The sequence below is a fragment of the Somniosus microcephalus genome, chromosome 15 (genome assembly GCF_052327205.1).
Source record: "Somniosus microcephalus isolate GS21.2 chromosome 15, FLI_Smic_1.0, whole genome shotgun sequence".
NCBI classification, from domain to species: Eukaryota; Metazoa; Chordata; class Chondrichthyes; order Squaliformes; family Somniosidae; genus Somniosus; species Somniosus microcephalus.
In genome coordinates, this window is record NC_141001.1 from 3,952,549 (window position 1) to 3,976,514 (window position 23,966).

At 51.7% G+C, this 23,966-nt stretch overlaps 1 protein-coding gene across 2 annotated transcripts in view; it reads right to left on the minus strand.

Annotated features, from left to right (window-relative positions):
- Positions 1-23,966, minus strand: part of acp2 (acid phosphatase 2, lysosomal) — a 191,107-nt gene that overhangs the window by 124,675 nt on the left and 42,466 nt on the right. For both annotated transcript variants that reach the window (XM_086007464.1, XM_086007463.1), the window contains exons 2-3: positions 3,758-3,853; positions 2,749-2,835 (exon numbers count right to left, since the gene is read on the minus strand). In XM_086007464.1, the coding sequence (XP_085863590.1) occupies positions 2,749-2,835; positions 3,758-3,853 (183 nt within the window). The remainder of the gene's footprint in view (positions 1-2,748; positions 2,836-3,757; positions 3,854-23,966) is intronic.

The window sequence follows — 23,966 nt, forward strand, 5'->3', positions numbered from 1 at the left end:
CCCCACACCCCCGGCTCCAGTCTCTCTCCCCCCCACACCCCCAGCTCCAGTCCCCGACCCCCCCACACCCCCGGCTCCAGTCTCTCTCTCCCCACACCCCCAGCTCCAGTCTCTCTCTCCCCACACCCCCAGCTCCAGTCTCTCTCCCCCCCACACCCCCAGCTCCAGTCTCTCTCTCCCCACACCCCCAGCTCCAGTCTCTCTCCCCCCACACCCCCAGCTCCAGTCCCCGACACCCCCACACCCCCGGCTCCAGTCCCCGACCCCCCCACAACCCCGGCTCCAGTCTCTCTCTCCCCACACCCCCGGCTCCAGTCTCTCTCCCCCCACACCCCCGGCTCCAGTCCCCGACACCCCCACACCCCCGGCTCCAGTCTCTCTCCCCCACACCCCCGGCTCCAGTCTCTCTCCCCCCCACACCCCCAGCTCCAGTCCCCGACCCCCCCACACCCCCGGCTCCAGTCTCTCTCTCCCCACACCCCCAGCTCCAGTCTCTCTCCCCCACACCCCCGGCTCCAGTCTCTCTCCCCCACACCCCCGGCTCCAGTCCCTCTCCCCCCCCACACCCCCCGGCTCCAGTCCCCGACCCCCCCACACCCCCGGCTCCAGTCTCTCTCCCACACCCCCGGCTCCAGTCTCTCTCCCCCCACACCCCCGGCTCCAGTCTCTCTCCCCCCCACACCCCCGGCTCCAGTCCCCGTCCCCCCCACACCCCCAGCTCCAGTCTCTCTCCCCCCCACACCCCCGGCTCCAGTCCCCGACCCCCCCACACCCCCGGCTCCAGTCTCTCTCCCCCCACACCCCCAGCTCCAGTCTCTCTCCCCCCCACACCCCCGGCTCCAGTCCCGACCCCCCCACACCCCCGGCTCCAGTCTCTCTCCCCCCCACACCCCCGGCTCCAGTCCCCGACCCCCCCACACCCCCGGCTCCAGTCCCCGTCCCCCCCACACCCCCAGCTCCAGTCTCTCTCCCCCCCCACACCCCGGCTCCAGTCCCCGACCCCCCCACACCCCCGGCTCCAGTCTCTCTCCCCCCACACCCCCAGCTCCAGTCTCTCTCCCCCACACACCCCCGGCTCCAGTCCCCGACCCCCCCACACCCCCGGCTCCAGTCTCTCTCCCCCCACACCCCCGGCTCCAGTCCCCGACCCCCCCACACCCCGGCTCCAGTCTCTCTCCCCCCACACCCCCAGCTCCAGTCTCTCTCCCCCCCACACCCCCGGCTCCAGTCTCTCTCTCCCCCCACACCCCCGGCTCCAGTCCCCGACCCCCCCACACCCCCGGCTCCAGTCTCTCTCCCCCCCCCCACACCCCCAGCTCCAGTCTCTCTCTCCCCCCACACCCCCGGCTCCAGTCTCTCTCCCCCCCCCCACACCCCCGGCTCCAGTCTCTCTCCCCCCCCCACACCCCCGGCTCCAGTCCCCGACCCCCCCACACCCCCGGCTCCAGTCTCTCTTCCCCCCCCACACCCCCGGCTCCAGTCTCTCTCCCCCCCCCCCACACCCCCGGCTCCAGTCCCCGACCCCCCCACACCCCCGGCTCCAGTCTCTCTTCCCCCCCACACCCCTGGCACCAGTCTCTCTCCCCCCACACCCCTGGCACCAGTCTCTCTCCCCCCACACCCCCGGCTCCAGTCTCTCTCCCCCCCCCACACCCCCGGCTCCAGTCTCTCTCCCCCCACACCCCCAGCTCCAGTCCCCGACCCCCCCACACCCCCGGCTCCAGTCTCTCTCCCCCCGCAACACCGGCTCCAGTCTCTCTCCCCCCACACCCCCAGCTCCAGTCCCCGACCCCCCCACACCCCCGGCTCCAGTCTCTCTCCCCCCACACCCCCCGGCTCCAGTCTCTCTCCCCCCGCAACACCGGCTCCAGTCTCTCTCCCCCCACACCCCCAGCTCCAGTCCCCGACCCCCCCCACACCCCCGGCTCCAGTCTCTCTCCCCCCACACCCCCGGCTCCAGTCTCTCTCCCCCCACACCCCCAGCTCCAGTCTCTCCCCCCACACCCCCGGCTCCAGTCTCTCTCCCCCCCACACCCCCGGCTCCAGTCTCTCCCCCCACACCCCCGGCTCCAGTCTCTCCCCCCACACCCCCGGCTCCAGTCTCTCCCCCCACACCCCGGCTCCAGTCTCTCTCCCCCCACACCCCCGGCTCCAGTCTCTCTCCCCCCTCACCCCGGCTCCAGTCTCTCTCTCCCACACCCCGGCTCCAGTCTCTCTCTCCCCACACCCCCGGCTCCAGTCTCTCTCCCCCCACACCCCAGCTCCAGTCTCTCTCCCCCCAGTCTCTCTCCCCCCACACCCCCGGCTCCAGTCTCTCCCCCCACACCCCCGGCTCCAGTCTCTCTCCCCCCACACCCCCGGCTCCAGTCTCTCCCCCCACACCCCCAGCTCCAGTCTCTCTCCCCCCCACATCCCCGGCTCCAGTCCCCGTCCCCCCACACCCCCAGCTCCAGTCCCCGTCCCCCCCACACCCCCGGCTCCAGTCTCTCTCTCCCCACACCCCGGCTCCAGTCTCTCTCCCCCCACACCCCCGGCTCCAGTCTCTCTCCCCACACACCCCCGGCTCCAGTCTCTCTCTCCCCACACCCCGGCTCCAGTCTCTCTCCCCCCCACACCCCCGGCTCCAGTCTCTCTCCCCCCCCACACCCCCGGCTCCAGTCTCTCCCCCCACACCCCCGGCCCCAGTCTCTCTGCCCCCACACCCACGGCTCCAGTCCCCCCCCTCAGCCCCTTCCCGCAGCCCCTCACCTCTTGACGGTCGTACGAGGTGTTGAGGAAGTCTTTGTAGCGACGCCGCAGATACTGGCCCAGCTCGTAGTGCTGCCTCATCCCAACCTATGGAAGAGCAGCAGAAATCCTGGTCATTACTGGAGGAGACAGGTTAGCACCAGAGTTCAACCCACAAGCACCACAACAACTGCCAGTTCAAAAACCAGTTCCAGCCCAACACACTGGAGGGCTGTTCCCCAACAGCTGAGTAAGTAAGTGCACCACCCCGAGTGGGTATGGAGAGCAAGGCCCAGGTCCCATCCCCGGTTTGTGCTGGGTATGGGTTAGCTTTTCCCAGCCGATGTGGCAATTGTGAGGCTAGAATTGGCCTCAGCGCCTGTAGACTAGGGAAGTGAAAGCAGCCAGGGTTCCAGCTGATGATTGCTGTCCAGTCACCCTTGCTCAGACATCAGACTGGGGATAGCATTGTGCTATCACACGATAGTTCAACTCACTCAGACTCTCACATCTGGAATTGGCACTTGGGTGAGGTACAGGAGGTGTGTAGCGCCTTTGCAACCGCAACCCCTATAAGGGTCAGCGCCTTCAGGGAGGAAAGAAAATCGAGAGGGGTGAGAGCTGTTGGGAGTTCAGAGCTCAGAGTGCAGCAGTACCAACTGGCCTGACCTCCAGTACCAACTTGAAGGCACTTCACAGGAGAACCTGCAGACAGCTAGCAACCTATGGCTGCGGAGGTGATGTCACAGCTCAGTTAACAAGACAGAGACTGAACAACAGGAATAAAGGGACACGCCCTGTCACAGCTTATACAGCACCAGTCAGACTCCCAGCTGAGACACTCATCACCGACACACTTCACCACGATAAGCAGATACCGATTCCTCAGTCTCAGCCTGGGCTGTGCTCACTGACGACTCACACACAGCTCTGGGAGCAGTTCTCCCATCAAAATGTATGTGAAGGAGAGACTGTGAGGGGACGCAGGGGCGATGAGAGAGAGAGAGCAATATAGAAAGAGATCACAGACCTGGGTGAGCTGCCCGAAGCCTTGGGGCCAGTCCTTCTCCATATACGGGTCTGCTGGGTATGTATGGGCAGGAGATCGGTCTCCGTGGCGATAAACCTGTGAAAACAAAATTTAATTCTCGTCAATATACACACAGTAAGTGAACAGGAAGCTCAACTACAATCAGCTCCTGGGTTGAAAGAGATAAAGATGGAGAGAGACATACACACAGCGGGAGAGAGGGTGGGGAACGCGCGCCGAGCGCCAGAGGGCGGGGGGTGGGCAATTACAGCACGGGTTAGATACAGAGTAAAACTCCCTCTACACTGTCCCATCAAACACTCCCAGGACAGGAACAGCATGGATTTGGATACAGAGTAAAGCTCACTCTACACTGTCCCATCAAACAGTCCCAGGACAGGTACAGCACAGGTTAAATACAGAGTAAAGCTCCCTCTGGACTATCCCATCAAACACTCCCAGGGCAGGTACAGCACGGGTTAGATACAGAGTAAAACTCCCTCTACACTGTCCCACGAAACACTCCCAGGGCAGGTACAGCATGGGTTTAGATACAGAGTAAAGCTCCCTCTACACTGTCCCATCAAACACTCCCAGGACAGGAACAGCATGGATTTGGATACAGAGTAAAGCTCCCTCTACACTGTCCCATCAAACACTCCCAGGGCAGGTACAGCACGGGTTAGATACAGAGTAAAGCTCCCTCTACACTGTCCCATCAAACACTCCCAGGGCAGGTACAGCACAGGTTAGATGCAGAGTAAAGCCCCCTCTACACTGTGGAAGTGTAAATAAAATGGCCAACGAACTGGCTAACAAAATGGCATTGCATAAGGAATGAATTGCATAAGTTAATAATAGATGTTTTTAGTTTTGGAAAGGGAGCAAAAAAAAGGAACTTCAGCTTCGCAAAGTGCAAGCATAGCAGAATTGGCAGTTTGCAAACTCAATAAGAAGGAAGAGGGAAACCTGCTCTTTGACCTGTGATTTAGTATTAAAGAACAATAAAGGTCACAAGGGCTTGACTGCTAGATAGAAGATTGAATCATTGCAGGATATGGTTAACTAGCTATTGTACGGCATCCAATCGCGATTCGGCACCTCAAAGGCATACGCTGTGGTAAGATAAGACAGGAATCTGTGATTCAGATGGTCGGACTAAGTAGAGATAAGAAGCGGAATTGAAAGAATAGGCTTTGTTTAATGTAAGTTGTTTTTTTGAGAAATTAGTGTTGCTAAACCAATGATGTAATATCCACGTGTTTATCCGGAACTTGTTTACTCCAATGTATAAATATGAGCCTCTTGTAAGCTTTCGTCGGAGTTATAAGTATCAACCTTTGATTGTACTGCTCTCCCCTTGTGACAAGTAAATAAAAGTGTTGTTTGCCAGTTACCGTGCGTCTGAGTCTTGCTCGAACTTCGACAGTATTTCTTGGAGGTCCCACTGAGATCGCTTACTACTTGACGGGGAGCGGACGCCAAGGTTGTGATGTTCCGGGGAACGGTCCCTGACTGGCTAGGGAGTGTCTCTTGAACACTCAAAACCAGGAAGCCTTCTCCAGTAACAGGTACTATTGAGTCCCGCTCGTCGACAAGTGTACTGCGATCTGTGAGTAGACTCAGTTCAGGGTTCGGTTGACTTTAAGTAATCATTTTCTCTTTTATCAACTACAGTAAAGAGAGGATCGGTTCTCGGAAAGTCGGACCCTGAAAATACAGGCACGTAGAGAGTAAGAGATACCGGTAAGGTTTAAGGGTTAAGACTGTCCGGACAGCAGAAGGTTAAGACTACTACCAAAGAAGGAGTAGCATAGTTGTAGGAAAACCGGCGGGTTGGACTCCGAAACTGGCTGATGGGTTAAAATCCCTAAAAGTGGACGTGTAACGGGTTGAAGTCCCGATAGTGGGAAAACCGGCGGGTTGGAATCCCAAATAGAAGGAGGGAATGTGTGACGGGTTAGAGTCCTGGTAGGAAGAATAGGTTAAGGTCCGCGCGGTGTAATAAATTGCTACTATAAGTACTTAAATTCGTGTTTATTGTTCGTGATGGTCTCTCGGTTTCGAGCCTTGTCACAGCCAATCAACTAAGCCCGATCGGACAAGGAGAGTGTTAAATCTCTAACACCTAGCCTCAGGCCGGTTATTAAGAGGGCAAATGCCCCATGTGAAGGCCAGGACCACAAAGTAGGCGCCAAGACCCTGAGACACTCTGAGCGGCAAAGGTTGGAGATTCTGTGACACTGGTTCGATGTTGATAAAGACCACTAGGATTGTCTCATCATGTTTGTTCATTGTTATGTCTAATATTGTCAATTCTCATAATATTGATGAAGTGCTGCGACAACTGTTCGGATTGTTAATTATAATCCTCATATTGTGGTGTATAATTTTATGCTACGGAATCAAAGTATTAATTGTTAAGAAAGTAAGAAAGACAACAGACCCCGAGGAAGTACCCCTGTTAACAGTTACGTAGAGGGAAATGGGTAGTCAATCAAGTAAGACACCAGAAAAAGGCACTCCAGCCTGTTTTATGTTGAAAAATTGTGGCCAGTCTTCCATAGACCATATGGAAAATTGGACTAAAAATAAAATAAGACCCTTTCCGCCAGACGGATCCTTTAAGTTAGATAGGATTACTTGTCTTGAAGAGTGTCTTCTTGATAGAGATCCAGGTAGAAGGGGAAAGAAGAAAGTTAATTGGTCAGCATTCGGCGATTGGAAAAGGGAAGCCGAAAGGAGAAAACAGTTAAGTACTGAGGCTAGTGAAAGAGGGAACCAGAAAAAGAGATCAAAAGAAGAGACCAAGGAAAGCCCAGACAAACAAATGGTGGTCCAAGAAGTTAAGCAAGTTAAGGTCAAGTCTATATATCCTATAGCAGACCAAGAAGAAAAAGCATGAGGATGTAGAGGATTATACTGAGAGATTGCAAAAGAATATGGATCAGTTTTCAGGCCTGAAGGATACAGTATCAATTGGCCCAATGGTCAGCACCCTAGTAAATGGATTAAGACCAGAATTAAGAGACCCACTAAAATTGATTTGTTTAGAATGGAGACAAAAACCCCTCCCAGAACTAGTTGCGATCCTTAAGGGTCTGCAAGAGAGAAGTAGAGAATCAGAGAACCAAAAAGTGAAAGCTGCCGTCCTCATGCCAGAAAAGGAAGTGGAGCATGAGGCTCCCTCTGCAATGATGTACGCAGGCCCATATTACCCCCAACAACAAAGAGGAAGAGGAAGGGGATTTGGGGGACGAGGGAGAGGCCAAAGAACAAATCAAGGGGGAAGTTGGAACACACCCGGTACATGTTGGAATTGTGGCATGACAGGTCACTGGTGGAAAGATTGCCAGCAACCGCCCCAACAACAGGGAGGTAATCCCAATAATTACAACCAAAGGCCACCCCCAGTCCCAGGTCACAACCGACCCCAGGCTCATTTCACAGTCAATGATCCGGCAAGAGGGGCCTATCAAGGAAACGGTAGTCCAGAGGATTACCAATATTGACCACCAAAATCATTTCCAAGTGACCCAGACGCTCTGATGCCCGTTCTGTCAGTAAATCCTAAAAATGAGCCAATCATGAAACTTAAGATTGACAACAAAGAGGTCCCCTTCTTGGTAGCTACAGGAGCCACCTGGTCAATGTTGGGATTAGAGTACTCGGAAGGAAACCAATGTCACAAAACTCTATATCAATTATTGGGCTAGGAGGAGTGCCCTCCCGTTTATCGCTGTCTGAACCCTTGGATATAAAAGCTGATGGAATGACCAAAACTCATGCATTTCTCCTATCCAATGATACAAAATGGAACTGATTAGGGCGAGACCTACTGTGTAAAATGAATGCTAAAATCTTGTGTTCTCCGAGGGGAGTTGAAATAGAGATACCAGAGGATAAATGTTTCGCTAGTCCATTAACATGCTTCCCACTAAGAGAGCTTGAGGACCCTGTCCTCTACGCATGGATGATATCAGACCCTACGGTCAGCACAGAACTAGCTACATTGGTGGGAGCATGGGGTTTCATTACCAGCTTGGTATCACAGTACTTAAAGGATTTGAATACGGATGATTGGCACCCTGGTCTACATTGTACGGCGTACTATGATGAAACGGGAAAAGACGTAGAAATGGAACAGTTTTATCAACCCTTTATAGGACTAAAGTATCGATTGATTATTAAACAAATCCTCATTGGGCCAGAAGGTATTGCCGCTGCTATTGAACTATCCTCCGTGACTAAACCTCTTTATAAAGTTGAGCATGCTTATCCACACTGTACCCTTGCAGTCGCCCAAGGATTCCATTCTAAAGATTTAGGTCCAATGGTGAAGCAAATGAAGCCATGGATGAAGGTCCAGCATACATGGGAAAGATCAGGGGCCACTTTGATTAAATTCAAGGACGGAGGATTCTCAATTCAACTAAACCAACAGCTCGATCTCAACGGGGAGATGACAAGGACGCAGCGATCACCGGCGGGAATTTGGCCACGCACTGAACAGACTGATCTCTTACAGCAGGTACCCGAGACGCTATGGGCGCAACATCCAAATGAGGTAGGAAAAATTTTAACAGCACAACGTTATAAGGTCACCTCGAACCCAGATGCGCCTCTACCACGAAAAGCCCAGTATCCCCTTTCAAGAAAGGCAGAGGAGGGTATAGAACCTGTCATTACGTCCCTCCTTTCACAAGGGGTACTAGTACCTACCTCCAGTAGCTGCAACACTCCTATACTGCCAGTCGAGAAGGCTGCGACTAACAAATGGCGACTAGTACAGGATTTAAGGGCTGTCAACGAATCAGTTTTTCCAACTTACCTGGTAGTGCCAAACCCTGCCACCATCCTAACAAGTATTCCGCCAGGCACAACCTATTATACAGTTGTAGATCTGTGCTCAGCCTTTTTCTCCATTCCAATACACCCGGAATCCCAATTTCTGTTTGCCTTTACGTACAAGGGACGCCAGTACACCTGGACACAACTGCCGCAAGGTTTTACCGAAAGCCCGACTATATTTTCCCAGTGCCTCAAGAAGGACTTGGAGGATCTTGTCCTCCCCGCAGGTTCCACACTTATTCAATATGTGGATGACCTACTGATAGCATCTCCCTCAAAGCAAGCATGTGAGCAAGATTCCCTTGTGCTCCTCAGAGCCTTAGCACAAAAAGGCCACAAGGTTTCGAAAGCAAAGTTGCAGTTGGTTTCACCAAGGGTGAGGTATCTAGGGCACGAGCTGTGCAAGGACACTAAACAATTGGCGATTATTAAATGTCAAGCTCATACGGGAGGCCGGGATGAGCTGTCACTTGGAAATGAAAAGGCAGATCATGCAGCAAAAAGAGCTGCTCTGTCCCTCACTGGTCCTCAGGTATCGATGTTACCTTTAAAACCAGCTCCTCCACAGAAGGAATTAACCCCACTCTAGATGATGTGGTGGCCTCTCAGTCTCAGGCCACTGCCAATGAGACAAAAGAATGGGTGGCAAAAATTGTTTCCAGAACCCGGATGGATTGTGGGTTCATCAGGATGGTAGAGTAGTGGCACCAAGAGCCCTATTGCCTTGGATTGCCCGATGTGTTCATTCTTTCACCCATGCGGGCAAAGGGGGGATGGCAGATTATATTTTAAAATCCTGGTACGCCCCAGGTATTTCGGCCGTTGCAAAAGGTATTTGCGAAAATTGTGTTACCTGTCAAACTATGAATCCGGGTAAGACAGAGAAAGTACAGTCTGCCTCCCATCCAAACCCCACGGGTCCTTTTGTACATTTACAGATGGATTTTATAGAATCACCAGCATGTATGGGATTTAAATATGTATTAGTCATTGTAGATATGTTTTCAAGATGGATTGAAGCTTTCCGTGTAAGAAAAATGATGCTGTTACTGTAGCTAAATGCTTGTTGAAAGATATTGTACCTCGCTTTGGGATACCGGTTCAATTGTCAAGCGACAACGGATCCCATTTTACAGGAACTGTAATCAAAGAACTATGTAAAGCTCTACAGATTAACCAGCACTTCCATTGCAGTTACCACCCCCAATCAGCAGGATTGGTGGAAAGATATAATGGAGTGCTGAAAAACAAACTCGCAAAACTCACTGAAGAAACAGGACTTAAATGGGTTGAACTACTACCTTTAGCATTGATGATGATGCGATCCACAACCAACAGGACTACAGGATTGTCACCACACGAAATCGTCATGGGAAGGTGATGCGCTATCAATTACTCATAAAAGACTGAGAGTTAAGAGAGTAACTAAAGGCTTTTATTAACAAAAGAATGAAGGTCTGCCTCGAGTGGTCGACCGGTCCAGAATACAAAGGGCTGGGGAGCTGTCACCTTTATACTAGGACTTGTGGGAGGAGTCAGCCGAGGCATGTCCAGGCATGTACACAGTGGAATACAAACAGTGGTTTACCACATTCACCCCTTGTTTAAAATTGAGTCCGGCGGGGTGAAGTGTATTAAAAGTTAGTGTATTGGAGTCTCTCCGGAGGTCTTGTCTGCCGCTGTGATCGGCGTGGCGACGGCGGGGGTAGTGGAGCTTCCGGCGTCGAGTCCTGCGTAGGCTGTGGCACAGGCGTGTCGTCCTCGTAGATGTCGAGCGGGTCGCGGGGCCCAGGCCTGCCGTCTGCTGGGGCTGGATATCGGGTCGTGGGGGGGGTGGTAGTGGGTAGTGGGTTACTGCGGCCCCTGAGGGTGCAAGGTCTCTTATGGAGACTGTGTCCTCCCGCCCGTCCGGGTATGCAATGTAAGCATACTGGGGGTTGGCGTGGAGGAGGTCGACCCTCTCGGCCAGGGGGTCCGTTTTATGGGTCCTCAAGTGTCTTCTCAGTAGGACCGGCCCTGGGGACGTCAGCCATGGCGGTAGCGATGTCCCCGATGTGGACTTCCTTGGGAAGACAAACATTTTCTCATGAGGGGTGGCGTTAGTGGCAGTGCAGAGCAGTGACCGAATAGAGTGGAGCGCATCGGGGAGCACATCCTGCCAGCGGGAGGTTGGAAGGCCCCTAGACTTTAAGGCTAGCAGGGCGGCCTTCCAAACTGTCGCATTTTCTCTTTCCACCTGTCCGTTCCCCCGGGGGTTGTAACTGGTGGTCCTGCTTGTGGCAATACCCCTAGTTAGCAGGTACTGACGGAGTTCGTCGCTCATGAACGATGAGCCCCGGTCGCTATGGATATAGCTGGGGAAACCGAACAGGGTGAAGAGGTCGTTCAGACATTTAATGACCGTGGCACTGGTCATGTCCGGGCAGGGGATGGCGAACGGGAAACGGGAGTACTCATCAATAATATTGAGGAAGTACACATTGCGGTCGGAGGAGGGGAGAGGCCCTTTAAAATCAACGGGTGGCAGAGGTCATTGTGGAGGGCCCGCAGTCTATCGATCAGCGTGCTGGCGCAGGTGCCACGCGATAGCGCATCCGGGGGTTCATTGAGCTTCCCGGGCCGGTACAAGATCTCGTAATTGTAGGTGGAAAGTTCGATTCTCCACCTCAAGATCTTGTGCGGTTTGCGCTCAGCGCAGACTTGGCAGTTCCTGGTCATGGTCCTGACCTCCTCAATAGAGTAAGGCAGGTTGCGGGCCTTGATGAAGTGGAAGAACCTGGTGACCCCCGGGTGGCAGAGGTCATTGTGGAGGGCCCGCAGTCTATCGATCAGCGTGCTGGCGCAGGTGCCACGCGATAGCGCATCCGGGGGTTCATTGAGCTTCCCGGGCCGGTACAAGATCTCGTAATTGTAGGTGGAAAGTTCGATTCTCCACCTCAAGATCTTGTCATTTTTGATTTTGCCCCTCTGCTTGTTGTTAAACATGAAAGCAACTGAACGCTGGTCAGTGAGCAGGGTAAATCGTTTTCCGGCCAGGTAGTGCCTCCAATGACGCACAGCCTCCACAATCGCCTGGGCCTCCTTCTCAACAGCGGAGTGTCTGGTCTCCGGGCCTTGGAGGGTTCGTGAAAAGGTCACGGGTCTCCCCGCCTGATTGAGGGTAGCGGCCAGGGCAAAGTCGGACGCGTCGCTTTCCACCTGGAAGGGGATGGATTCGTCCACTGCGTGCATGGTGGCTTTGGCAATGTCCTCCTTGATACGGTGGAAGGCTAAGCAGGCCTCTGCCGTCAAGGGAAAAGAGGTGGACTTGATCAGCGGACGGGCCTTGTCCGCATAGTAGGGGACCCACTGGGCGTAATAGGAGAAAAACCCTGGGCACCTCTTCAGGGCCTTGAGGCAGTGGGGCAGTGGGAGTTCCATAAGGGGACGCATCCGGTCGGGGTCGGGGCCGATGACTCCGTGTTCCACAACACAGCCAAGGATGGCGAGGCGGTTTGTGCGGAATATGCACTTCTCCTTGTTATATGTCAGGTTCAGGAGTTGGGCGGCGCGGAGGAATTTTTCGAGGTTTGCGTCATGGTCCTGCAAGTCACGGCCGCAGATGGTCACATTGTCCAGATATGGGAAAGTGGCCTGCAACGCATTTTGATCTACCATCCGGTCCATCTCCCTTTGGAAGACGGAGACCCCGTTGGTGACGCCAAAGGGAACCCTAAGGAAGTGATAGAGGCGGCCGTTTGCCTCAAAGTCAGTATACTGGCGGTCCTCAGGGCGGATAGGGAGCTGGTGGTACGCTGATTTCAGGTCAATGGTCGAGAAGACGCGGTACTGCGCGATCTGGTTGACCATATCAGCTATGCGGGGGAGTGGGTAGGCGTCCAGCAGGGTGTAGCGATTTATTGTCTGGCTGTAGTCGATGACCAGGCGCTGCTTCTCGCCGGTCTTAACGACCACGACCTGGGCTCGCCAGGGGCTGGTGCTGCCCTCAATAATCCCTTCCTTCAGGAGCCGCTCCACTTCGGTTTTAATGAAAACCCTGTCCCCGGCACTGTATCGCCTGCTCTTTGTGGCGATGGGCTTACAGTCGGGGGTGAGGTTAGCAAACAGTGGGGGGGGGGGGGGTGACTCTGAGTGTGGAGAGGTTGCACCTGGTGCGCGGCGGGCAATTTGGAAGCTGCTGGCTGCGGACTGAGAGTGGGGGTAGGGGTCCACCGTACGCCATCGTAACACTTTTAAGGTGGCACTGAAAATCTAACCCCAGCAGGACGGCAGCGCAGAGGTCGGGCAGGACCAGAAGTTTAAAATGATCGTACACAGTCCCGTCTACTACGAGTGTCACCACGCAGTAGCCACCGATGTCCGCCGACTGGGACTCGGAGGCCATAGAAATCCGCTGGTGCGCAGGCAGGACTGGGAGAGAGCAACGCCGCACCATGTCGGGGTGGATGAAGCTCTCCGTGCTCCCAGAGTCAAAAAGGCAGATTGTATCGTGACCATTTACCTTAATGTCCATTGTGGAACTGGCCAGCTGGTGCGGTCTCGCTTGGTCCAGTGTAACGGATGCCAGCGTAGGGGTCGGTGTGTCGCTGCGGGTATCAGATGAGGCGGTGTTGGGGGCCTGCTGCGTTCCGGCTGTCGTCCAAGATGGCGGCGTCCATGATCCCCATGTGGCTGGAGGCGTCCAAAATGGCTGCTGTACCGGTGGTTCGCACATGGCCGGGGAGGCCCAAGATGGCGGCCCGCATGGCCCACACGCGGCGCTGCTGGGGTTCGGGGTGGCTTTGGCCCTGCAGACGCTAGCGTAGTGTCCCTTCTTCCCGCAGCCCGAGCAGATCGCGTTTTTCGCCGGGCAGCGCGCTCTGCGGTGTTTTGCCTGGCCACAGAAGTAGCATTTCTGGCCTTGGGGCACTGCTGTCTGGCCTTGGGACACTGCTGCGGTAGTTGGGCCGTTGCTGGGGTGTGGCTGGGGTGGCACGGCGCTATGAGGCGGTCCTACCGTGTCCCAGGCTGTCATTCCCCACGGCGTCCACGGTGCAGAGGAGTAGGCATCCATGCCCCGGTAGGCTGCATCCAATGATAGTGCGAGTTCAGAGGCCTTGTTGAGGTCGAGGTCACTCTGCTCCAACAGTCGCTGTCGGGTGTAATTGGATCTGTGGCCCGCTACAAAAGCGTCCCGGATAAGTTCCTCTATGTACACGGCGGCCTTTACATCCTTACAACCACAGGCCCGGCCAAGCACAGACAGTGCCTGAAGGTATTCCACGGTCGATTCCCCAGGTTGTTGTTTACGACTCCCCAGAAGGTGCCTGGCGTACACTTCGTTCACTGGGCGCGTGTACTGGTCCTGGAGGAGCTTGATAGCGTCCGCGTACGAGGTCGCGTCTTGGATGACTGAGTACACTCGGTGGTTCACTTTGGAGGTCAGGACATCCAGTTTGTCCTCGTCCGATTTGATTGCTGCGGAGGCGGTCAGGAATTTTTCGAAACACTTAAGCCAGTGAGTAAACTTGGTGGATGAGTCCGCCTCCCGATGATCTAAGTCCAGGCATGCTGGTGTGAGGATCTTCTCCATTATAAAAATTTTGTTAATAAAATTGATGCGCTATCAATTACTCATAAAAGACTGAGAGTTAAGAGAGTAACTAAAGGCTTTTATTAACAAAAGAATGAAGATCTGTCTCGAGTGGTCGACCGGTCCAGAATACAAAGGGCTGGGGAGCAGTCACCTTTATACTAGGACTTGTGGGAGGAGTCAGCCGAGGCATGTCCAGGCATGTACACAGTGGAATACAAACAGTGGTTTACCACAGAAGGCCACAGAGACTACCTTTCCCAGCACCCTTCATGGCCAAGTAAATGGACATTCCAAGATGGAAGAAAATATGCTGAACTACTGCATTGCACTAACAAAATGTATTTCTAGTTTCCAGCAACAGGTGAAGGAGGCCCAGGTTGAACCTGCAGATGGACGTTGCCACAACCTCGAGCCAGGAGACAACGTCTACGTAAAGATCTTCAAAAGAAAGAACGGCCTGGAACCTCGCTTCGAAGGACCGTTCCAAATCCTCCTTACCACCAACACAGCCGTAAAGGTGAAAGAAAGGCCTACATGGATACACACGTCACACTGTAAGAAGGCTCCGACTCCAGACGAAGAACCCGGGAGGAAATAACGAAAATAAAACAAAGAGAAAGCCCTAAAAGATTGTTAAAACAATGCATCAGATATTGGTCACATGTGTTGTCCTGATAACCGGTTTACATACAGCAACAGAAGTAACAAGGAAAAGAGTATCAGGGAATAGTTACTTGTATGTGTCATGGAAGTATGCAAGCCAGTTGGATCTCTCTAGTTGCTGGATATGTTCACAAGGACCGGCAAATGCCGAAGAGGGACTTCCTTTGAATGTGATCCCATTTTCACTGGAAGAAACCATTTCATGGCTCTTATCGTTAAATAAAACAAGTGTCGAAAGCTATTGTAGCAACTCCCCCGAATCAGGTGACCCAGTAATTACAACTCGATGACAATGGGAAGAAATGGGGTATAACTTAAATAAGTTTAGAGGATGGTATGTCCCCAGTTATGATCGAATACACAACCCTCCAGCCCTTGTAATTGATAAAATTGTAACTGGGAAGGTGTGCCTAGACTTCGCCTTAGGGAAAATCACAACCATCAATAAAACTAGGGGTTGTAACCTTACTATTCACATATGGAACAACCCCCAGGCCAACAACCTAAATGTTCCACTGAAAAATGGCTCTGAAGAATCTGTAAATATCACTGTATACACCAGAGGGTTTGAAGTTTGCTTAGTAAAATCACGGGCTTGGCGGGGTGGAGTCAAATCACGGGTTACCATCTGCGCAAGTGCAGATAGATCCCAAAACCCAACACGGGGAGCATACAACGGCACATATTTCATATGTGGTAACCGGGCTTATCCTTGGCTGCCACAGGAATGGGATAGCACGTGTTTCCTGGGATATGTTCAACCAAGCATGTTCCATGTCAGAAATCTAGACGAGGCAAGAAGGAAAGTCAGGCAAAGAGTAAAACGGGAAATAACCATATGGGACAAGGTATTGAGCCTCTTTGTGCCCCAATATGGAATACACCGAACAATAAGGGAAACTGAGGTAATGAACCAACTACTAGAGAAGGCAGCCAATGATACTGCTAGAGCCAACCAGTTGCTAACCGACGAAATGGTGGCCATTAGGACGGTTGCCTTGCAGAACAGAATGGCACTTGACTACTTACTAGCAGAACAAGGAGGGACATGCGCTATAATAGGACCTACATGTTGCACTTACATCCCTGATAACTCAGAAGAGATATACAGTCTTGTAGACAAGATAAGAGAAAGTGGAAAGAGAGCACGTGAGAATCAGGGATGGGGAGACTATTTTGGCAATTGGGCCATGGGGAGTTGGTGGGATTGGCTAGTCAATGGACTAATTTGGCTAGTGGTAATAATAATTAGTATCTTCCTAATTCTGGCTGTGCTTAAATGTTGTTGTAATAACATGGGTCAAATGTTAACCAAGCTAGGGCCTGCGAAGCTGATGGTCCAGATGGAAATCAAGAGTCCAGAAGAGGAGGAGATAGAACGATTGAACAAAATTGAAGTTTAAATTTAAAGATTGTCCTTGAGAAGGACAAAAGGGGGGAATGTGGAAGTGTAAATAAAATGGCCAACGAACTGGCTTACAAAATGGCTTCGCATAAGGAATGAATTGCATAAGTTAATAATAGATGTTTTTAGTTTTGGAAAGGGAGCAAAAAAAAGGAACTTCAGCTTCGCAAAGTGCAAGCATAGCAGAATTGGCAGTTTGCAAACTCAATAAGAAGGAAGAGGGAAACCTGCTCTTTGACCTGTGATTTAGTATTAAAGAACAATAAAGGTCACAAGGGCTTGACTGCTAGATAGAAGATTGAATCATTGCAGGATATGGTTAACTAGCTATTGTACGGCATCCAATCGCGATTCGGCACCTCAAAGGCATACGCTGTGGTAAGATAAGACAGGAATCTGTGATTCAGATGGTCGGACTAAGTAGAGATAAGAAGCGGAATTGAAAGAATAGGCTTTGTTTAATGTAAGTTGTTTTTTTGAGAAATTAGTGTTGCTAAACCAATGATGTAATATCCACGTGTTTATCCGGAACTTGTTTACTCCAATGTATAAATATGAGCCTCTTGTAAGCTTTCGTCGGAGTTATAAGTATCAACCTTTGATTGTACTGCTCTCCCCTTGTGACAAGTAAATAAAAGTGTTGTTTGCCAGTTACCGTGCGTCTGAGTCTTGCTCGAACTTCGACAACACTATCCCATCAAACAGTCCCAGGACAGGTACCGCACGGGTTAGATACAGAGTAAAGCTCCCTCTACACTGTCCCATCAAACACTCCCAGGACAGGTACCGCACGGGTTAGATACAGAGTAAAGCTCCCTCTACACTGTCCCATCCAACACTCCCAGGACAGGTACCGCACGGGTTAGATACAGAGTAAAGCTCCCTCTACACTGTCCCATCAAACACTCCCAGGACAGGTACCGCACGGGTTAGATACAGAGTAAAGCTCCCTCTACACTGTCCCATCAAACACTCCCACTGCAGGTACAGCACGGGTTAGATACAGAGTAAAGCTCCCTCTACACTGTCCCATCAAACAGTCCCAGGACAGGTACCGCACGGGTTAGATACAGAGTAAAGCTCCCTCTACACTGTCCCATCAAACACTCCCAGTGCAGGTACAGCACGGATTTAGATACAGAGTAAAGCTCCCTCAACACTGTCCCATCAAACACTCCCAGGACAGGTACAACACGGATTTAGATACAGAGTAAAGCTCCCTCTACACTGTCCCATCAAACAGTCCCAGGACAGGAACAGCACGGGGTTAGATAGGGTAAAGCTCCCTTTACACTGTCCCATTAAACACTCACAGCGAAGGTACAGCATGGGTTAGATATAGAGTATAGCTCCCTGTACACTGTCCCATCAAACATTCCCAAGGAAGCTACAGCATGGGTTAGATAGAGTAAAGCTCCCTCTACATTGTCCCATCAAACACTCCCAGGGCAGGTACAGCAAGGGCTAGATGCAGAGTAAAGCTCCCTCTACACTGTCCCATCAAACACTCCCAGGGCAGGTACAGCAAGGGCTAGGTACAGAGTAAAGCTCCCTCTACACTGTCCCATCAAACACTCCCAGGGCAGGTACAACACGGATTTAGATACAGAGTAAAGCTCCCTCTACACTGTCCCATCAAACACTCCCAGGACAGGTACAGCACGGGTTAGATACAGAGTAAAGCTCCCTCTACACTGTCCCATCAAACACTCCCAGGGCAGGCACAGCACGGGGTTAGATGCAGAGTAAAGCTCCCTCTACATTGTCCCATCAAACACTCCCAGGGCAGGCACAGCACGGGGTTAGATACAGAGTAAAGCTCCCTCTACACTGTCCCATCAAACACTCCCAGGACAGGTACAGCACGGGTTATATACAGAGTAAAGCTCCCTCTACACTGTCCCATCAACACTCCCAGGACAGGTACAACACGGATTTAGATACAGAGTAAAGCTCCCTCTACTCTGAGTGCTGAGAGTTGGGTGAGTCAGGGAGTCTTAACTGGTTGCTGAAATCAAACTTTTGTTTGTTTTCACATTTACTGGGTACTGTTTACTGTTTAAAATCTAAATTTCCCAGCTTTAAGCAGGGTTAAAAAGGGATAAACAAGTCCGACAATCAGAGCAGCTGAAGGCAGTTAACAAGGGAAACTGGAGTAATCTGGTTAACCTGGTTCTCCTGTAGCTGGGCTCAGCAAGTCTTTGTTTCAGGGCCGATAAAAACAGGCTTTGAAGTGCGATTTTGCCCTGAGTGCGGTTTCAACAGAGTGCTGAGAGTTGGGTGAGTCAGGGAGTTAGGTGAGGCAAGGCCTCAGAGCTTCGGCGGGTGCTTCAGCGGTAGAGCGGGCCTACAAAGGGCTCCAGAGACCAGGTAAGACTTACTTTACTGGTGGTATTGAATTAATTTAATTTAAGTTGATTAAAGGGGTAGGTCATGCCAGGAGAGCCCAGCCCCGTGATATGCTCCTCTTGCTCTATGTGGGAATTCAGGGACGCTGTCAGTGTCCCTGACCAACACGTGTGCCAGAAATGCATCCAGCTGCAGCTACTAACGGGCCGTCTTGGGGCGCTGGAGCTGCGGGTGGATGGGTTGTGGAGCATTCACGATGCTGAGAGGGTCGCGAATTACTCGTACAGTGAGTTGGTCACACCGCAGGGTAGGGCTGCACAGGCAGAAGGGAAATGGGTGACCACCAGGCGGAACAATAGAAGCAGGCAGGTAGTGCAGGAGACCCCTGTGGCCATCCCCCTTTCAACCAGGTATACCGCTTTGGATACTGTTGGGGGGGATGACTTATCAGGGGAAGGCAGCAGCAGCCAACTTCCTGGCACTGGGGGTGCTCCTGCTGCCCAGGAAGGGAGGAAAAAGAGTGGGAGAGCAATAGTGGTAGGGGATTCTATAGTAAGGGGAACAGATAGGCATTTCTGTGGCCGTAGACGTGAATCCAGGATGGTTTGTTGCCTCCCTGGTGCCAGGGTCAAGGATGTCACTGAGCGGCTGCAGGGCATTCTGGAGGGGGAGGGCGAACAGCCAGAGGTCGTGGTCCACATTGGTACCAACGACATAGGTAAAAAGAGGGATGAGGTCCTGCAGCAAGAATTTAGGGAGCTAGGTAGAAGATTAAACAGCAGGACCTCAAAGGTTGTAATCTCTGGATTACTCCCGGTGCCACGTGCTAGTAAGTATAGGAATAGGAAGATAGAACAGATGAATGCGTGGCTAAAGGAATGGTGCAGGAGGGAGGGCTTTAGTTTCCTGGATCACTGGGTCTGCTTCTGGGAAAGGTGGGACTTGTACAAGTCGGACGGTTTACACCTGAACCAGAGGGGGACCAATATCCTTGCGGGGAGGTTTGCTAGCACTGTTGTGGGGGGTTTAAACTAACTTGGCAGGGGGATGGGGTACAGATTGGAGCTATAGTAGGGGGTGATTTACAGCCAAATACGGAGGAAAAAACAAGTCAGCTGGGAAGGCAGAGCAACTATGTGAAGGCAAAAGGGAATATGGCAAGGCTGGAAGGCATTTATTTATTTTAATGCAAGGAGTCTTGCAAATAAGGTGGATGAACTGAAGTTGTTGTTGAACACATGGGAGTACGATATTGTTGCTATCAAGGAGACATGGTTGAGGGAGGGTCAGGACTGGCAGCTCAATATTCCGGGGTATAGAATCTTCAGGCGAGACAGAGGGGGGTGTAAAAGGGGAGGGGGTGTTGCAATATTAATTAAGGAGTCAATTACTGCTGTAAGGAGGGATGATATATTAGCGGGTTCCTCTAATGAGGCCATATGGGTAGAACTTAAAAACAAAAAGGGGGCAAGCACTTTGCTGGGAGTGTACTATAGGCCCCCAAACAGTCAGGGGGAGATAGAGGAACAGATATGTAGGCAAATCTCAGAGAAGTGCGAAAATAATAGGGTAATAATAGTGGGGGATTTCAACTTCCCCAATATTAACTGGGGTAGTCAGAGTGTGAAAGGCTTAGAGGGTGCAGAATTCTTAAAGTGCATCCAGGAGAGCTTTTTGAGCCAACATGTAGAAAGTCCTACAAGAGAGGGGGCAGTACTGGACCTAATTCTAGGGAATGTAGCCGGGCAAGTGGTGGAAGTGTCAGTAGGAGAGCATTTTGGCGACAGTGACCATAATTCGGTGAGGTTTATGGTGGTCATGGAAAAAGACAAAGACGGCCCGGAAATAAGGGTTCTAAATTGGGGGAAGGCCGATTTTAATAGGATAAGGCAGGATCTGGCCAAAATGGACTGGGAGCAGCTACTTATAGGAAAATCCACATCAAAGCAGTGGGAGACTTTCAGAAGGGAAATAGAGAGAGTACAACGCCAACATGTTCCCGTAAAGATCAAGGGTGGGACCAACAAGCAAAGGGAACCTTGGATGACAAGGGATATACAAAAATGCATTAGGAAAAAAAGGGGGGCTTTTGGCAGTTACAAAAGACTAAAGACGGAGGAAGCCCTAGAGGAGTATAAAAAGTGCAGGGGCATACTTAAAAAAGAAATTAGGAGAGCGAGGATGGGCCATGAAATAACACTGGCGAGCAAAATAAAGGAAAATCCTAAGATGTTTTATAAGTATATTAAGGGCAAGAGGATAACCAGGGAAAGGGTAGGGCCCATTAGGGACCAAAGTGGCAATCTGTGTGTAGAGCCAGATGATGTAGGCGGGGTTTTAAATGAATTTCTTACATCTGTGTTCACTATGGAGAAAGACGATGTAGACATAGAAATCGGGCAAGGGGACTGTGATATACTTGAACATATTAGCATCGAGAGCGAGGAGGTACTAGCGGTTTTAGCGGGCCAAAAAGTGGATAAATCCCCAGGCCCGGACGAGATGTATCCCAGGCTGCTGTGTGAGGCAAAGGAGGAGATTGCAGGGGCTCTGACACAAATTTTCAGAACCTCTCTGGCCACAGGGGATGTACCAGAGGGCTGGAGAACAGCTAACGTAGTACCATTATTCAAGAAGGGTAGCAGGGATAAACCAGGGAATTACAGGCCAGTGAGCCTAACATCTGTGGTGGGGAAATTATTGGAAAAAATTCTGAGGGACAAAATTAGTCTCCACTTGGAGAGGCAAGGATTAATCGGGGATAGTCAGCATGGCTTTGTCAAGGGTAAATCATGTCTGACCAATCTGATTGAATTTTTCGAGGGGGTGACTAGGGGGGTGGATGAGGGAAATGCTGTGGATGTGGTGTACATGGACTTCAGTAAGGCTTTTGACAAAGTCCCGCATAGGAGACTGGTCAAGAAGGTAAGAGCCCATGGGATCCAGGGTGCCTTGGCGCGTTGGATCCTAAACTGGCTGAGTGGCAGGAGGCAGAGGGTGATGGTCGAAGGTTGCTTTTGTGACTGGAAGCCTGTGTCCAGTGGGGTACCTCAGGGATCGGTGCTGGGTCCCTTGCTGTTTGTGATCTACATAAATGATTTGGATGAGAATGTAAAAGGTATGATTAGTAAGTTCGCAGATGACACGAAAATTGGTGGGGTGGTAAATTGCGAGGAGGAAAGCCTCCGGCTACAGGACGATATAAACGGGTTGGTCAGATGGGCGGAAAAGTGGCAAATGGAATTTAACCCTGAAAAGTGCGAGGTGATGCATTTTGGACGGACAAATAAGGCAAGGGAATACACAATGAGTGGTAGGACCCTAGGAAGCATAGAGGGTCAGAGGGACCTTGGTGTACATGAACATAGATCCCTGAAGGCAGCGGATCAGGTAGATAAGGTGGTTAAAAAGGCATATGGGATACTTGCCTTCATTAGCCGAGGCATAGAATATAAGAGCAGGGAGGTTATGATGGAGCTGTACAAAACGCTGGTAAGGCCACAGCTGGAGTAGTGTGTGCAGTTCTGGTCGCCTCACTATAGGAAGGATGTGATTGCTTTGGAGAGGGTGCAGAGAAGGTTCACCAGGATGTTACCTGGGATGGAGCGCCTCAGCTATGAAGAAAGACTAAACAGGCTGGGGTTGTTTTCCTTGGAGCAAAGAAGGCTGAGGGGGGACCTGATTGAGGTGTACAAAATGATGAGGGGCATAGATAGGGTAGATAAAGAGGAACTTTTCCCCTTAGTAGGGGGGTCAATAACAAGGGGGCATAGATTCAAGGTAAGGGGCAGGAGGTTTAGAGGGGATTTGAGGAGGAACTTTTTCACCCAGAGGGTGGTTGGAGTCTGGAACTCACTGCCTGAAAGGGTGGTAGAGGCAGGAACCCTCACAACATTCAAGAAGCATTTGGATGAGCACTTGAAATGCCATTGCATACAAGGCTATGGACCAAATGCTGGAAAATGGGATTAGATTGGACAGGGCTTGATGGACGGCGCAGACATGATGGGCCGAAGGGCCTCTTTCTGTGCTGTATAACTCTATGACTCTACACTGTCCCAACAAACACAAACACTCCCAGGACAGGTACAGCACGGGTTTAGATACAGAGTGAAGCTCCCTCTACAATGTCCCATCAAACACTCCCAGGGCAGGTACAGCACAGGTTAGATACAAAGTAAAGCACCCTCTACACTGTCCCATCAAACACTCCCACGACAGGCATAGCACAGGTTAGATACAGAGTAAAGCTCACTCTACACTGTCCCATCAAACACTCCCAGGGCAGCTACAACACGGGTTAGATACAGAGTAAAGCTCCCTCTACACTGTCCCATCAAACACTCCCAGGACAGGTGCAGCATGGGGTTAGATACAGAGTAAACCTCCCTGTACACTGACCCATCAAACACTCCCAGGGCAGGTACAGCACACGTTAGATACAGAGTAAACCTCCCTCTACACTGTCCCTTCAAACACTCCCAGGGCAGGTACAGCACGGGTTAGATACAGAGTAAAGCTCCCTCTACACTGTCCCATCAAACACTCCCAGGGCAGGTACAGCACGGGTTAGATACAGAGTAAAGCTCCCTCTACACTGACCCATCAAACACTCCCAGGGCAGGTACAGCACGGGGTTAAATACAGAGTAAAGCTCCCTCTACACTGTCCCATCAAACACTCCCAGGGCAGGTACAGCACGGGGTTAGATACAGAGTAAAGCTCCCTCTACACTGTCCCATCAAACACTCCCAGGGCAGGCACAGCACAGGTTAGATACAGAGTAAAGCTCCCTCGACACTGTCCCGTCAAACACTCCCAGGGCAGGTACAGCACGGGTTTAGATAGAGTAAACCTCCCTCAAAAATGCCCCATCAAACACTCCCACGGCAGGTATAGCACAGGTTAGATACGGAGTAAAGCTCCCTCTACACTGTCCCATCAAACACACATAGGGAAGGTGCAGCACGGGTTATGTAGTGCATGTAACCGTCTACCTTTAAGAGACTATTGTATGTAACCGTTCACCTTTAAGAGAACTATTTTAGGTGTGGCACTACTTGTTTGGCTTCTGTATACGGTAATACCGACGGTGACCACACCGGTATATAAGTGCTGTGGCATGACTTATTGGGCAGATTCGCCCTGACCTTCGAATAGTAAAGTCCTGTTGTATGTTACTCCTGAAGTCTGTGTCGTAATTAACTGCACAACCCACAGACTTTACAGTGGCGACGAGTCCGATCGTACCCTGCGGCAACAATATTTTCAAAGCAACGAAAGAGCGTCGAAAAGAGGCAACCGCCCTCGTCATTCGGCTGGGAGAAAACTCAAGGCTGCAGCAATAGAAAGGAGGAAGACTTTAG